Source organism: Euleptes europaea, chromosome 3, assembly GCF_029931775.1.
Source record: "Euleptes europaea isolate rEulEur1 chromosome 3, rEulEur1.hap1, whole genome shotgun sequence".
Lineage (NCBI taxonomy): Eukaryota > Metazoa > Chordata > Lepidosauria > Squamata > Sphaerodactylidae > Euleptes > Euleptes europaea.
In genome coordinates, this window is record NC_079314.1 from 91,669,814 (window position 1) to 91,683,593 (window position 13,780).

The following is a 13,780-nucleotide window of genomic DNA, read 5'->3' on the forward strand; positions in this document are numbered from 1 at the left end:
GGTGACCTTGCCATGGGATGTTGATGTCATCCACTTGTAGGGAATGAGAATGTGGCCCCAACTGGGTCTGACAGCAGCCCCCCTCCCCCCCCAGCAACAAATAAAGTTCGGTAAAAAAAACTTCAATGCATTTGGATAAGGCAGCACAGCAAATTGCTCTGGGCTGGTAGTCTCCTCTGTTAACAAGAACTCAAGACTAACAGCTGACTAACCAACACCTAAAATACTACCAGTGTCTAACTCAGACAAAACAAACATTTTAATAAATAACTCCTCGGTTGAGAGGAGAAGGCAGGAAGGGAGGAGGGAAGAGACCTCTCCTCTCCCAACACATGCAAAAGCATGTGTGTGCGCGCACACACAAAACAAAGCACAGAGGGGTGTGAGGGCTTGACATTCAGCTAGGAGAGACCCTCTTGCATACTTAGAAAAGAATATACAGACCAGTGTGGTGGAGGAGCAGCCGAGACGCCTCCTGACTGGGCTACAGGGTGGCACTGGTGAGCAAGGCAAAAAGGAAACCTTGTTGGCATTGACCTCCTCTTCCTATGCTCTAGCTGTGGGCAGGGAATGTGTGACCTTTCCTCTGCCTGCCTCGTCCCCCGAGGAGCACAGTGGATGAAATTTGTAGCAGCAGCAAAAGAGAGGAACCTATTTGGGCTGGCACCAATGCTTCCCTCTATGCTTCACTGGTTTCCAAGACATCCAGCATTCACAGGATATCTCCTTCGCTGGCAGGGAAGGCAACCAGAAATAGGGCACGGGTTAGATTTTTGGCTGTTTCTATAAGCCCTTGAGAGAGAGATCTGGTTTAACAGTTTAAGCCAACAAAAACAAAATAATCCTGCTCTCAAAGCCCCATGTTTCAAGTGACCAAAGCGGGATTTTTGACAAGCCGGTAAAAAAGAGAAGAGCTTTCTATATGAAAGGAGAGGTCTCAGGATAATGGAAAGTCTCTCCCCCCACCCCTCCAGCCCAGAAGAGAAAAGGTTCGAGGCACGCGTGACTATCACAGTAACAGAAGGGGAACAATTAGTGCAAGTTTCCCAGACACCCAAATGCCGTACTGCTGAGAACCATTAATAATAAAGAACATACACACAACTGAGGAAGTCTAAAGCTATTTCACTTCCCTCCACCCCACCCAGAAGCTGAAGAGTAAAGCAGCTCTCTCCTCCAGTCTTTCCCTCTGTAATCTTCAGTGCTGATCGGAGGTGCCGTGCCTGCCCCCCTTTTACTCGGCAAAGGAGCGCCTATGGCTGGAAGTTGACGGAACCCCTCTGGGAACAGCCAGCTTTGGTGTACGGTGAAGCACAGCTTCTAAAAAAGGGCAGGAAGCAGAAGTCCTGTTTGCCAGGCGCCAGCCAAAGAGGATCACCGCAGCATCCTTCCAGCTCCGACCTGTTCTAGCTTTTCTCCTTGGGAGATTTGTTTTTGGACTCGTGCTTGTTCCCAAGTAGTTTCAACACTTTCATGGGCTTGAATTTTCCTTTCTTCTTGCTGTCAGCCTCTGCCTCCTTGTGAAATTCTAGAGAAAAAGGTACACAGTATAAAGTGCTTTCTGTGGAACACAGCCTAGGGAGAATGTTATGTATGACAGCTTTCATCCAATGATGACACAGAAGTAACCCACCCAAGCAAGTGCCTGTAAGTAAAGCTGTGCAGAGCAAATTCCAGTTTCTGTTACTAGAAAAGATAAATTCTGTAACTGAACTATATTAGGTAGATTGGTCAAATGAGCATAAATTGTATCTTCACACTTCATACAATTTAGATTGTGTTGTAACCAAGAACAGGCACTATTTGCAGAATTTGGAATGACGTTTTATTTTCCCCCACCCAAGAAGTTTAGAAGGCATTTCTAGAAAACTGCAAGATGAGGACAGCCTCTGAATAGACCCACAACCCTTTTAATGTCAAACATGTGCACCTCACAGGTAATGGCATACAGTTGATCATTGGCTGGTTGCACCTAGACGTGTGGATGTCTCCAACCCTTGTTTGCATGAAGATATAATCTCAAATTAGAATTTTAACCACATATTCAGGGTTAAGCCCAGGGCTATGCGTATGTCATAATTTCATGAGACTACAGAAAAAATACTGAATATTTGTCTTGGTTGCCATATTCTGTTCCTTGAGAATCTTGGTGTTTTTCTGGGGGCGGGGGGGGGGTTGTTTTTAAAGGAAGCATGTTTCCAGCCCTTATGGCTGAAGAAATGTTTGAAAATGCATGGGCAGCACCTGATAAAATCTCAGCACCTAAAAAGGTTCCCACTTTTCAAGGGCAGGGTTTCAGTGCCCTTTCTAGCCAAAGTAGAACAAATGACACAAAAGAGCAAAAACAAGTGTGCCCATGAAAAAAAATGCATGACATAGTCTTCTGAAGTGACCACAGGAAGAGGGGAAGGGGAGGGCTTAGCACCCTTTCCCCCTGAAACAACTGGATGGGAGGAAGGGAAGGGCTGGGATCTTTGGCATAGTGTCTCTGAGGTTCCCCCTCCCACCATCACTTCTGAGAGAAAAGGGGAGTTCAGTCTCCTTTATCCCAGCAGTGACCTTTGCGAGAGGTCATTCATAACCAATGTTTTTATGGCTTGTATGTACTTTTAACACTGTTTTTTAACTCTTAAAAATTGTTTTAATGAAATATGTTTGGGAGGAGGGTTGATTCTAATGGTTTTATAAATGTAATTTTATCATGCATGTTTAAAAATTGTTAGCTGCCTTGGTGGCCCTTGCAAGGGCAGAACAGAAGAAGAAGAGTAGGTTTCTGTACCCCGCTTTTCTCTACCTTAAGGAGTCTCCAAGCAGCTCACAATCTCATTCCATCCCTCTTCCCACAACAGACACCTTGTGAGGTAGGTGGGGCTGAGAGAGTTCAGAGAGAACTCACCCAGCAGGCTTCATGTGGAGGAGTGGGGAAACAAACCCGGTTCTCCAGATTAGTGTCTGCCACTTTTAACCACTACACCATGCTGGCACCAAGCAGGATACAAATTTTGTAAATAAATAAATAAATAAATACATTTGCTGCTCCTTGTGTTGGATGAACTCATTTCCCTCAGCCACCACATTTATTGCTCCTGGTCTCTGACCAGGGCTGGGACCTTGTGGCAGGCTACCTGGCAATGGCCCACCTGGTGGGATAGGACACTCCCCTGGGCCCAGCAGCAGGACTCACCAGGGTGGAGCAAGGTGGGACCGATGCAAGAGGGTGCAGTCACAGTAGCCTCAGGAACAAGACGTGTTTGGCAGTCTGTCCCAGGGAAGCTCAAAAGGTATGGGGGCAGTGAGCAAGCCTGGATGGGAGAACCATGGTTCTCTGGGCCCAGGTGTTTTAAGGTAGGCATGGCTGGGAAAGACCAGGGAGCAGAGAAGAAGCGGGTGGAGCTCAATCACGGGCCAAATGTGAACCTAGGGCTATAAACAGAGGAAAGCAATATGGGAGAAGGCTGGCTGGAAGGAGAAGGCACAGGAGCGGAAAGGAAAGCCAAGCCAGACAGCCAACTGGGAGGAAAGAGGGAAGGAGAAGAAGAGAGAGCCAGAGAGGGAAAAGAACTGTCTCAAGGAGCTTCCTAGGCAAAGAGGTAGGTTGCAGTATTATGGCTGTTCTCCTTTGTAATGTATTGTAGCCCTGAGGTGGCTGAAGACAACCACACCTTCAGGTACCTGAAGCAGTCAATGGAACATAAAAGCCATCTGTGCAAGGAAGCAGTGACTGGGCTGGTGCTTTCAAGATCCTATGGACCCAGGTATTATGTTCCTTTGCCCTCAGAGGGCATCACACACCGACATGCTGCGGACCAGTAAACAGGCAACGGGTAGTGGTGGTGGGAAACTATTATAGGCCATATGGCCCAACAATCAAGGTGGCATTCAAATTAGGCCCTATTGTATCCCTTCCCATTTAAAAACATGGCTTCTGGAATCCACTACGGTCATAGTAATTTTCAAGTCTGTTAAAAAGCATTTCGCCAATCAACAGTCTCCAGAAACAGCAACGTCTCCCAGAAAAAGCTAGGGCCACACCCCGCTTCTCACTTACCTTTCTTTTTAATCATGGCTTCTAACATTTTATCCTCTTCTTCCTCCCTGAAAAACAAAACAAAGGGAAGCAAGACTGAGATTTTGGCTTCACAAGTGCCGCCATGGCACACCTTTATGTTCAAGAGCTACAGACATGACTCTTCTCTGAATATGACCACCGATATTCCCTAGCTGTACTGTCCAGGCCAAGCATTTTCCCCAACCGCTTTCACACAAGGTCATCAAAGCCCTTGGACAGAGCTGGGGCACCCAGAGAAGATTTCACAACCACACTGTGCAGTTGTGCTATGCAATGCTGCAGCCAGCACCGTCTTGCCAACTTGTTATCCAGACGAGGCCAGAGGATGTCCACTGGTTTCCCCCACCCTACCTTTGCCGGTCCTCGTCCAGGCAGTTGATGATGGCATTCCGTTGTTCGATTATGGTGACTAGCTCTTGCATCAGCACCTTCTCCCTTGCCCGGTCCTCATCCGTCCACTCTTTCTCTACTCAACGAGAGAGCAAAACCAAATTACAAGATCAGCTCCCTTGGGCACGGTGGCTGGACTTCGTGATACTTTATATAAGAGGAAGGGGTTTCACACACACACCCAGTCTGCCCCTTCTTTAATATGCAAGGTCCTGGTAACATCTATCCTGGCAGGCCGCATCACAGGTATAAGAAGATACTACCTTATTAAGTGGCACAAGTCAGGAAATAAAAAAAGCATCGATATGTTTTCCTGATTTCCTTGTTTGAGGTCGAATGTTCATTACATTCGAAGTGCTCAAAGTGCATTTCCCCCCTTGTTGACTAGGAAATTCTTCATTCCTGTATCTTTACACAATTTGGGCCTTGAGGGATAGGGTTGGCGTGGCAGGAGACTCTTTTCTTCTTGTTAGATTCTGATCTATTACTAAAAGGAGAAACAGTGTGCTGAAAAGTTGGCCCTGGGGGTAGAGCTCCTTATTTTATTCAAGAGTGCTCTCTGCTGGCACACTAGCGGTTGAAACAGACAAAAAGCAGTTTTCTTTAAAACGATAGTCTGATCTACATCTCAGTGGCGAGCACATGCTTGGCATGAAGAACGTCCCAAATTTGATCTCTAGCTGAAAGGCTCACTGGCAGCCTGGTCTAGGAAATATTTCAGTCTGAGACCCTAGCCAACTCCTGCCAATCAGAGAAGGTAACACATGTAGGACCAAGCTGCCATAAACCTGCACAAAACGAGGTTAAGAACTGAATATTTGGGGGGGGCTACACATTCTGGTGTTTATGTATCTGTGACATTATAATGTGCAGGTATGCCTGCGGGAGAGGTGCATTGGAGGGGAGCAGGATGAACAGTGGTTTCTGTCTCGCACCGTGAATGCTTGCAGTGCGAATTTAAGCCCGCTTCTTCTGTTTATATGAAGAGGTGAAAATCTGGGGTTTGGATCCACTAGGCTATTTCTGCAGAAGGAAAGATTTCCACCCGTTGAGAGTGGCTTTCTCGCTACCTTCCTCTTGCTGCAGCCCAAAAAGTCCTTTGAAATGCTGTTCCTTGGGATCCCCTGTCGAAGCTCAGATATTATTCTGTAGGTAGAATTTTGCCTATACCAAACCCAGGTCCACATCGAGATTCTCAATCTGTCTTCAGGCCTTAACGGCAACAAATACACGCAATAAAGTTTAGTATTTATACAGTGCTTTTAAAAGGTTGGAGCACATTTTATACTCAGCATCTTGCAAAAACCCTGAAAGATAGCTGATTGTTGTTATTCTCATAACACAGAAGAGGGGCTGGGGCAAAGTAGCTTGCCTGAAGCAACCTATTGAGCTCAAGGCAGAGGTGAGATGTCAGTCTGAAACATCTGGGTTCAGTCTCTTAGTTGATACTCTAACTTACTCAAAATTGATGTCCCTGGTGTTTTTATGTTGTTTAAAGGAACTGAAAACGCTTCATAAAGAAATGCAAGTGTCGATTAATCCTTAAAGATTTCCAAACAAGCAGCCCGGAGAATCAGCCCTCCCAGGAATGGGGCACACGGGGGAGGGGTGGCACAGTCACTTCAAGGAGGCATTGCTTCCTTCAGCTAAAAAAGTGCTTTAAACCATGCCTACATGCTACCACAAAAGCCATTTTTAAGAATCCAGGGAGAGGCTTACCAGGTTTGTTGAGAAGGCACCGGAGTTCATACTCCACATCTGCCTGGCGCTGCTCCAAGTTCTGCTGCTTAAAACTAAAAAGAAAAATGGAGCATTTTGAGCCATCAGCAAGACTTGGAGCGGGAGGGAGGACTTTGCAAGGCAACGTGACATTATTCTAGGGAACATTCTCAACACTGGGGCTTGCATCAGAACGATTTCCGCCCACAGAGCGCGACTTTCTCACTTTCCTCCCTTGTCCCCATGTAGTGGCATTTGGGGAGGCATTTTGGACTGCGGCGGGATGGGGGAGTGAGGAATTTGTGCTCCGTGGGTGGAAATCATGCTGTCCACAGAAATGCTCCCCTGGGTCCCGCATCAAACTGGATGTGGCCTCAGCCCTCTCCATTCAAAGGGGATGGAAACAATGTGGGAGGAGTGTTTGTCTGAGGGGCAGCCTTTTTCAGCAGGGAATGTCAGCGAGAACTGTCGCTATGAAGACTCCCAAATATCTTCCCAGTTTTTCTGAACTGTGAAGGTATTTCATGACTGGGAGGGAGGGTCTAAACTCCCAGGAAGCCATCCTGGGCTTGCAAAGGGGAAAGGCAGGATAATTTGTTTTTTTTAAGCCAGAGAGTTCTAGAAAGGCAGAATCCCTCACAATTTCCAATTCGTGTATGACTAGAACTTTTATTAAGTAAAACTTGGTTGCTTTAGTGGCAACAACAGATATTCTCTGCCACCCTCCACATTTCCACTGGGTCTACATATGCCTTTCACTATTATGGAATTCTCTACCTCTGAGCGTTCAGCAAAGTCCACATTAAGCACCTATTAGAAAGGTGGAAAGAATCTCCCTGTATGGACTGGTCTTTGGGGCTCAGGGGTAAAGGATGGGAAGAAGAGTTGGTTTTTATATGCTGACTTTCTCTACCACTTAAGGAAGAATCAAACCGGCTTACAATCACCTTCCCTTCTCCTCCCCACAACAGACACCTTGTGAGGTAGGTGGGGCTGAGAGAGCTGTAATAGCTATAACTTGTCCAAGGTCACCCAGCTGGCTTTGTGTGTAGGAGTGGGGAAACTAACCCAGCTCACCAGATTAGCATCCGCTGCTCATGTGGAAGAGTGGGGAATCAAACCCGGTTCTCCAGATTAGAGTCCAGTGTTCCAAACTACCACTCTTAACCACTACACTACGCTGGAGACATTTGAATTATATTCCCTAGATCAGGAGATTGTATTCTGCTTTGTGGCTTGCCCTGAGCCTTCAAGACAAGGCAGGCTACCTGCCAGTTATTTATACTCACATGTAGATGAGCTCAGACTCACGGCGCACCAGCATGTGCTTCTCATGGATAAGTTTGAACCAGTCTACCAACAGGCCATCTTCAGGAGCATCTGCCAGTTATACAGGGAGAGGGGGAGAGAGGGGGGGAGGGAGGGAGAGAGAGAAAGGGGGAGAGAGAGAGAGAGAGAGAGAGAGAGAGAGAGAGAGAGAGAGAGAGAGAGAGAGAGAGAGAGAGAGAGTTCAGGAGCACACATACATAAATGCTTTCTTACTTCTGTGCAGCACTTGGTTTCCATACAAACAACACCCAGAAGTGCTCTTTTATTTTATGCATTTTTTCCAGTTACTTACATGACTGGAAAATGCATACCCATTCCCCAACACATTTATGCAAACTCCAGCAGAGGGACATTTACTTGTCTCATCCTTTCTAAGATGTTAATAATGAATCTCTCTTCCCTCCTTATTTATTTAGTATGTTTTTATCCTACCTTTCCTCCAAGGAGCTCAGGGTGGCATACATTTTTTCTCCAGTCTCCATTTTATCCTCACAACAACCCTGCAAGGTAAGTTAGGCTGAGAGAGTATGACTGGTCACCTAGCAAGTTTCATGGAAAAATAGGGATTTGAACCTGGGTCTCCTAGACATTAACAACTACACTACTAGCTCTTGCCTTTACTGTTAGTGGAGAAACCTGTGCTTATACAAGCAGCAAACTGCAAATGCCCATTTGCTGTAAGCGGAGAGAGCACTGCACACCTTTGAAACCCTGAACCAACTTGTTAAAAATCGTCCTGGTTTGAGCCTCACCCCCTCCAAGTGGCAGTTTGAGCGTCTTTCCCTTTTGGCACCACAGCTTTCCAACCTTCTCTACCGCTCCGGGTGGCCGCTCGCACTCAGTCCCCATGTTTCTTCACACATTGTTTTAACTTCACAATGTTTTATTTGCCCACACTGTACATGGGCTCATTACCATAAGGAAACCTGGGAGACCTAGGTTTAAATCCCCACTCTGCCATGAAGTTCCCTGGGTGACCTTGGGCCAGCCACACACTCTCAGCCTAACGCCCTACCTTCCCTCACAAGATCTTTATGAGCCCAACGGTGGTGGTGAACCACGCACATCCCGGAATGAGCTCCACAGGTGCAGGTGAGATAAAAATGGACAGGCAGGCGTCCTACCATTCTCCATGCTGCGGAGCTTTTTCTCCAGCTCCACTCCTTGGTGCTCCAGCTCATCCAGCTGCTGCTCAATGCTGTCCATCTCACCATAAATATCCTCCACCGGGACATACTGATCTGACTGAACCTGCCAAAACAAGAGGAGGAACAACCATTCTTCCCCTATATCACAAGCCAGTTATAGCTTCCTCCCACACTGCGCCTGTTAGCCAATTGGTAAGCGGTTTTTCTGCCTCTCCCCTAGAATTTGGGAAAGCCCTCCTCGACCATCGCAAGAATTTGGGAGTTTAAGCAGCACCACTGATCTAAAGCAGAAGGCCATCTCTCTTCTCCTTCAGCCTCCACTACCTTCCGCTTGATGAGTGGGAAACCGTGTCCTGGAGCAGGAGGCCTCGGCGGTTTGGGTCCCTTCGGGGTCTTCTTAATCGAAGGGGAAGTAGCAGGTGATGGCTTCCGGTTGAAGGGATTCTCTTTACACGAAGACTGGAGAAAAACACACACAAGAATATCAAAGGGGGCCTTGCACTCCACCCCAACTCTTAATGGGAACTGCACAATCTATGTAGCGCCTCAGCTCCAGCCTGCGAGGTGTATCCAGGTCCATTTTGCACTAGGAGAAGAACCACCTAACCTCACACAAATCTACCTAACCACTACAGTCATCATCAACGGCCCTGTTTCAGGTGCCCTACCTTCTGAGATTTCGATGGGTGGCAACCTGGAAGACAGCCTTGGTCACGGCACCAAAACTATGGAACTCCCTCCCCAGAAAGACTTACCTATCTACTTCTGTTGCTGTCTTCTGCCAGTGGGTGAAGACTTTTTTGGTTTCCTCTGGTGCTCCCTCTTCTGTCCTATGTTTTAATTGTTGTTTTTATTGATTTTGTATGTGTATTTTAATTGTTTTAATGAGGTGTGGATTTTTTTGTTTCAGTGTTTTGAAATGTGTTTTTATTATATATATTTAATCTGTCAGCCACCCTGGTGGCCCTGCTGAGGGCAGAAAAACAGGATATAATTTTTGTAAAATACAAAAAGAAAAAGAAAAAAAACCCAATAATTCAATATGGCACATTTTGCCATACCACAATCTCCTTTCTGGGGTGTGTGTGTGTAGATGAAATACAGCTGCAAAGCTTGCTAGCACAGCCAATATTCCAACTTTCTACCTGTCCCGAAACTGCAATCAAGGTAGTCTGTTTGACAGGGAGGTGCCCTTTTTTTTGTAGGAAAACATCTTATTAGAATCCTTTATGCTATGAGTAAGCCCAGTTTCTTCTACAAAGCACCATCCTGTGATAAAAAGCAAGTAACCTTGCTATTTTAACCCGCAGCCAGCTTTGCTGTAAACACCACCCTTAATCAGCTGACTGAGGATTTTGGTTCCACTGGTAATCACACTGCATAGCAACAGCTTCTGCCTGGAGTATGTTATTGCACTAATGCAGGCACAGGCAGTACACAACGTAGCCAGCGGGTGCTGCTAAATGTGAACAGAAGATATAGTTCCAATTGGTTCACTGGAGAGCAGGCCAGAAAGCTGTTAGGTGCCCCAAATCCACTGGGGCAAGTAAAGCTCTGGAGAGATTCTTGACCAAATGCTTTGTCAGACCACAACTGTTGCTGGGCTTAACCAATTCCAGTCTGAAGAAGCGCTTCATGGCTCTTTTAAAAGCAGTGGTCCACAAGCAGGGACTGTCAGATGGGCAACAGAGCCCACCTGCTCAACCGTGAAACCCTATAGAGCTGCCTTTATTTATGGGTTCCTTACTTAAGGTCTGGCTGCTAGTGCGCATGCACAGAGAGAAAGGTCACCACATACCCCTGGCTGCGGGCAGGAACCGCAGGACAGCGAGGCAAGGTCTCCTGGTATGGTAGCCATGTTCCTGCTTCCAGGAAAATGAAAACAATTGAAATGCAAGAATGCAAATGGTGCACAGAGAGTCTTGAACGCAATATAATATGATGACCCCGATGCATTTCGAATAAAAAACGCTACCTCAGGAGATCAAACTTCACCATCAACAACACTTCAGAATGTGTGCTGTGGATGGTAAAGTTTGATCCCCCCAGGAAGCATTTTGACACAAAACACATTGGGGTCACCCTATTAAATAGCATTCAAGACTCTCTGTGCATCTTTTGCATTTTGCATATGTTTTCATTTCTGCTGGTGCAGCCTATTTTACAGTCTCAATTCCAGGAAAACCCAGAAGTGCTGTCACACTGCTCTAGGAATTTGCAGAAACTCTATGGTAAAACCATAGTTTTCACTGATTCCTAACGTGTCATGATGTCACTTCTGGGTTTGCCCCAGAAGTGATGTAATGTCATCATGTCAATGGCACCCTCCAAGTCCTCACTGGGTGCCAGACGCTGGCTGGCAACTCTTATCACTCAGCAATGGGGAGGATTCTGCTTTAAGCACACAGAAAGTAAGAGGTTCTTGCTCCTTTTCCTGTCACCAAACTACAGCTCAATGGGTTACCTGTTGCTATTTGAGGATTAAAAGTGTGTCCAGACCTGGAAAGAGCAAAGTTCATAAGGAAACAGGGCACCTATAGGCAGGGAAAGCGTCCCAAGTCCCATAATCCTTTGAAGCACCTTTCATGCTGGTTTCCTGAGTAGGTACACGTGCTGAGATGTTACGGGACAGTCGGTGAGGCTTCCACCTACCTTCTGCTGTGCCTTCGGTGAAGGGGAATTCCTAACAGCCCCACTCAGATCAGATGTCAAGATGTCAGCAGGGGTCGGAGAAGCACCAGGAGGAAGCTTGGGAGACATTCGTCCCGGGCTAATTTTCAAGCTGCCAGCTGAACAGCTTCTGGTAGCCTGTACATCTGCTCCATTGCTGTAGGTAGCCGAATCACTGGATGATGAAAATGAGGAGTTAGGGGAGCAGCTGGGCAGAACAGCAGGGATCTCACTGGAAGAGGGGCTGGTAGGCGGAAGGTCCGAGCAGGGGACTGTGGAAGCTGCTGGAGCGTGGACCATTGGCTCCGAGGAGCTCTTGGGCACGGAAGTCTCATCCAGGTTGCCATCGGTCTTGGCCAGACACTCAGACGTGATGCTCTCCAGGCTGAGGGCAGGAGATGGGACAGAAGAAGATGGCTCTGAGTGGGAAAGCCTGGAGATGGGATGGTGAACTGCAAAAGGAAAGACAGCACAGAAAGGCGAGAGTCACAGCAGCTTGTCCGAAGGACCCCCTTTTCCTACCAGGGCCGCACTCTTTCCATTGGAAGCCATTTAGTCCTGGCCTCAAGGTGGTACCGTGCCACCCTTCCCTGCCCCCTCTTCCCCTAAACGCCTAAACTACAGCATGCCATAAACAAAAAACTGATGCAGATGATTCCTTCCCAGCCTCCAAGACAAGACTCAGAAAAAAAAGTGAAACAGGGGAAACTCCCTGATACCCAACAGCTAGCTAAAGACCTGAACACCCTCCCCAGCTGAAGCAGGCCCCAAAGGCTGGGGAATAAAAAAATGCAAGTCATGCAGAAGGTGGGGCAGGATCTTAACAGTATCAGGGAAAGGGGAAACTTCGGCAATAGATCCATGACCGTTCCCTAGACCTTCAAGACAAGGGAAGGAAGGCCCAAGCTAACCTCTCTCTGCTGCTGGAGGCAGCAGGTGACTAAAGGTTGTCTCTGCCTAGGATTGGAGGAAGGAGATGATGGAACCGATGCTGGGGGTGTGGCTGAGCACTAATCCGTCTCCCATCTGAAGGGGGGCCTGGAGGCACTCACCAAGTGGGGAGGCACTCGGAGCCCTTGGAGCCAGCCGCTTCTTTGTCTTTGGGCTGCTGGTAGGTGTGATGCCGTACCAGGGGTGGAGGACCTTGGGGGTGGCTTCGCTCTGCTCCGGCTGCCGTGTGCCTGGCGGTGTGAGAATTTCCTCCTCTGCAACAGCACCGCCATCTTCATCATCATCCTCAAAGGGGTTGTAGGGCTCTCGCTCTCGGGGCCTGCCCTCTCTGCCTCTTGCCTCCCTTGCTGCCCCTTCTCCGTCTTCCTCCTCCTCTTCAGAAGCCCTTGGTGGGGTTTCTCTGCTACTGCCTGGAGGGGGAGGAGCGGGCTTCTTCTTGGGCTCTGCCTGGACCAACGCAATCCATGGAGGGTCCTTTCCCCTTGGAGTTTCTCCAGCACTGGGAGGAGACCAAAAAAAAAAAAATGCAAGGAAGAATGTAAGAGGAAAGGACTAAAATGCGTAAGACTTTAGCAAATTGATAAGTTGTCTTCATGTAACCCACGTCCATCGGTTCAAGAGAAAGCGATATGCTAGTAGTCTTGTGTCCAGGGCTGCATTTTGCAACTACACCACCCAAGCATAGAAATGGGTTACTGAGTACAACATTCTGCCGCAAGGACAGATTTAAGACAATGCCTGATGAATCTCAAGGAGCCACAGTGGGTATGTGCTGGGTGTTTAGCTGGCAGACAGTGGGGCTTCACAATGTACTGCACGGCTTTATCCCCTTCCCCTGGCAAGGGGAAGCAAACTAACACTCAAAATAAGCCCCTCGGGAACTGAAGTGCTATGACGTTACTTCAAAGCTCTCTCTGTGGGTCATACTACTCGTTGAGTTATTTGTGGTTATGCATGCACATGTTCCCTGAGCCTGACTTGTAAGTAGTCAATTGCACTGGTGAGAACTAATTTTCCAAGTGCGCAGGCCCTGGATTGAAGAAGAGTTGGGTTTTTTTTTCATATTTAATTTTTTTATTGTTTTCATAGAAGATGGATTACCTTGTTTCAATGTTACAACAAGAACAGAAAAATAGTAATGTTCAGTTTACCCATTACCTCCACTTTAACCCTCCATCCCCCATCACCCCCCTTCACCTGTGAGCGACTCCAGTTGATTAATCTCTTAGATTTATACTTTAACTTATCTTACCCTATACTTATTTATTTTTTCTTACAACCCCTTCATCGTTTTTGTAAAATCTACCTTTGCTGTTTTCGCCCAATATATAAATGTTTTTTGCCATTGATTCTTAAATACTTCTATATCTTTTCCTTTCAAACTATTTGTAATTTTATCCATTTGTATGTAGTAAATCATTTTATCTCTCCAATCTTTCATATGAAGTTTTTTTTCCCCTTTCCAGGATTTAGCAATTACCAATCGTGCTGCTGCAAAGCTATA

General features: G+C 47.0%; 1 protein-coding gene across 1 annotated transcript in view; it reads right to left on the reverse strand.

The window, feature by feature from the left end:
- Positions 1-1,262: 1,262 nt before the first annotated feature.
- The window catches only part of MICALL1 (MICAL like 1), a 41,178-nt gene continuing 28,660 nt past the window's right edge, over positions 1,263-13,780 (reverse strand). Inside the window, exons 8-16 of the mRNA XM_056847459.1 lie at positions 12,378-12,775; positions 11,308-11,777; positions 8,980-9,114; positions 8,632-8,758; positions 7,468-7,558; positions 6,179-6,252; positions 4,421-4,535; positions 4,049-4,095; positions 1,263-1,528 (exon numbers count right to left, since the gene is read on the reverse strand). Coding sequence (XP_056703437.1) covers positions 1,407-1,528; positions 4,049-4,095; positions 4,421-4,535; positions 6,179-6,252; positions 7,468-7,558; positions 8,632-8,758; positions 8,980-9,114; positions 11,308-11,777; positions 12,378-12,775 — 1,579 coding nt within the window. The 3' untranslated portion in view covers positions 1,263-1,406. The remainder of the gene's footprint in view (positions 1,529-4,048; positions 4,096-4,420; positions 4,536-6,178; positions 6,253-7,467; positions 7,559-8,631; positions 8,759-8,979; positions 9,115-11,307; positions 11,778-12,377; positions 12,776-13,780) is intronic.